Source organism: Dendroctonus ponderosae, unplaced genomic scaffold (genome assembly GCF_020466585.1).
Source record: "Dendroctonus ponderosae isolate FM_Combo_2020 unplaced genomic scaffold, Dpon_F_20191213v2 Dpon_F_20191213_1, whole genome shotgun sequence".
In the NCBI taxonomy this organism is placed as follows: Eukaryota; Metazoa; Arthropoda; class Insecta; order Coleoptera; family Curculionidae; genus Dendroctonus; species Dendroctonus ponderosae.
Window position 1 is genome coordinate 10,717,848 of NW_026017110.1, and position 1,286 is coordinate 10,719,133.

General features: G+C 40.7%; 2 protein-coding genes across 2 annotated transcripts in view; one reads left to right on the plus strand and one right to left on the minus strand.

Annotated features, from left to right (window-relative positions):
- The window catches only part of LOC125505744, a gene marked incomplete in the record, with an annotated part of 806 nt that extends 271 nt beyond the window's left edge, over positions 1-535 (minus strand). Inside the window, 2 exon segments of the mRNA XM_048670113.1 lie at positions 1-367; positions 422-535. Of these exon segments, the coding sequence (XP_048526070.1) occupies positions 1-367; positions 422-454 (400 nt within the window).
- Positions 1-1,286, plus strand: part of LOC109535919 (cytoplasmic dynein 2 heavy chain 1) — a gene marked incomplete in the record, with an annotated part of 19,441 nt that overhangs the window by 11,145 nt on the left and 7,010 nt on the right. Inside the window, 3 exon segments of the mRNA XM_048660689.1 lie at positions 790-926; positions 981-1,119; positions 1,175-1,285. Of these exon segments, the coding sequence (XP_048516646.1) occupies positions 790-926; positions 981-1,119; positions 1,175-1,285 (387 nt within the window).

Consider the following 1,286-nt stretch of genomic DNA (forward strand, 5'->3'; position numbering starts at 1 on the left):
ACTGCCTGATAACGCTTTTGGCCTTTTCGAACTTCTCCAACAGATCTGCGCAAAAAATTTGCATCTCCTCCAGCTTGGCTTCAGCTCCCTTTTTTTGGTCGAGGATTTGCTCGCTTTCGCACATGATCTTCGAGTAAAATGTCTCGTATTGCTCGATGATCTTCTTCCCGTCCTGCGGATTCCCCTGGATTTCTTGCAATTTTCGATACTTTGTGTCCAGGTCGGCAACTTGTTCTTCCAGTTCTAGAATGCGGGCTTTGGAGTTGCGCAGCAAAACGTCTTTTTCCTGAACGACCTCTCGATATTGGCTCACCTCAGTTTTTTTGGCCAGCAAATCCTTGGCGACTGGTTCCTGCCTTCGAAAAATCTACAATTTTACAATGCATTATTCAGGGGGATGTGCGGGTTTTTAACGCTGTACTTTGAGCAGGTCCATAATAGAGATGAGCTTCATGAAAGGTTCAAAAAATACATAAAAAGCAATTTTGAAGTTTCCGTCAAAAACGCCGGCAATAAACTTTGAAAAGTTGCCTGGCAACTGGTTCCATTATTGAGCAAAGTTGTTGATGGGCCTCAAATTCATGGTAACGGACCATTACGAGTCATTGAAAAACAATCTTATGCCTGATCAACAGATAATATTTTAAATTACACCAGACTTTAACAACTACAAATTTAGTATGTAAAATTTATGTTTGCTTGTAAACTTACGTACGCAAATTGAACGTTTTGAGTAACGAATTATTTCAAGAGAAGAAACTTGAAAAATCAATGCAAAATGTTCACTAGCTGATAGGCTACAACGGATTCTTCAACGCCAAGACGGAATTCATCAACATTCAAAATGTGATGATTATTGGGACTTTGATGGGCACTCAGGCAATATCTGAGCGGTTCTTGTCGAAGCTGCATCTGGTCAACATCGAGTAAGCAACCAGTTTTTCACAAGAAAATTTCAATTTTGAATTTTTCCTGTTTAGTTTCCCTGATAAAGAGGACTTGTCCGTCATTGTCGTCGCCTACTTATCGGCCATCATCAGGTCATTTTTCTCCAGCGCCAATTTTCCCAAGCCCAAAGTCGTGAAATTGGCCATAACAATGATAACGATCTTCAATAAGGTTTGCATTTCCTGCTATTTATAAAGGAAAAACTCATCGATGGAAATTATTTCAGATTCGCGACACTCCAGAACTTCACAGGCAGGGTTTTGGCTCTATAAATCCTCACGATTTGGTGGGCTGGTGCAACCATCTGCAGTTCTACTCAACTTTGCAGTCTGAACACT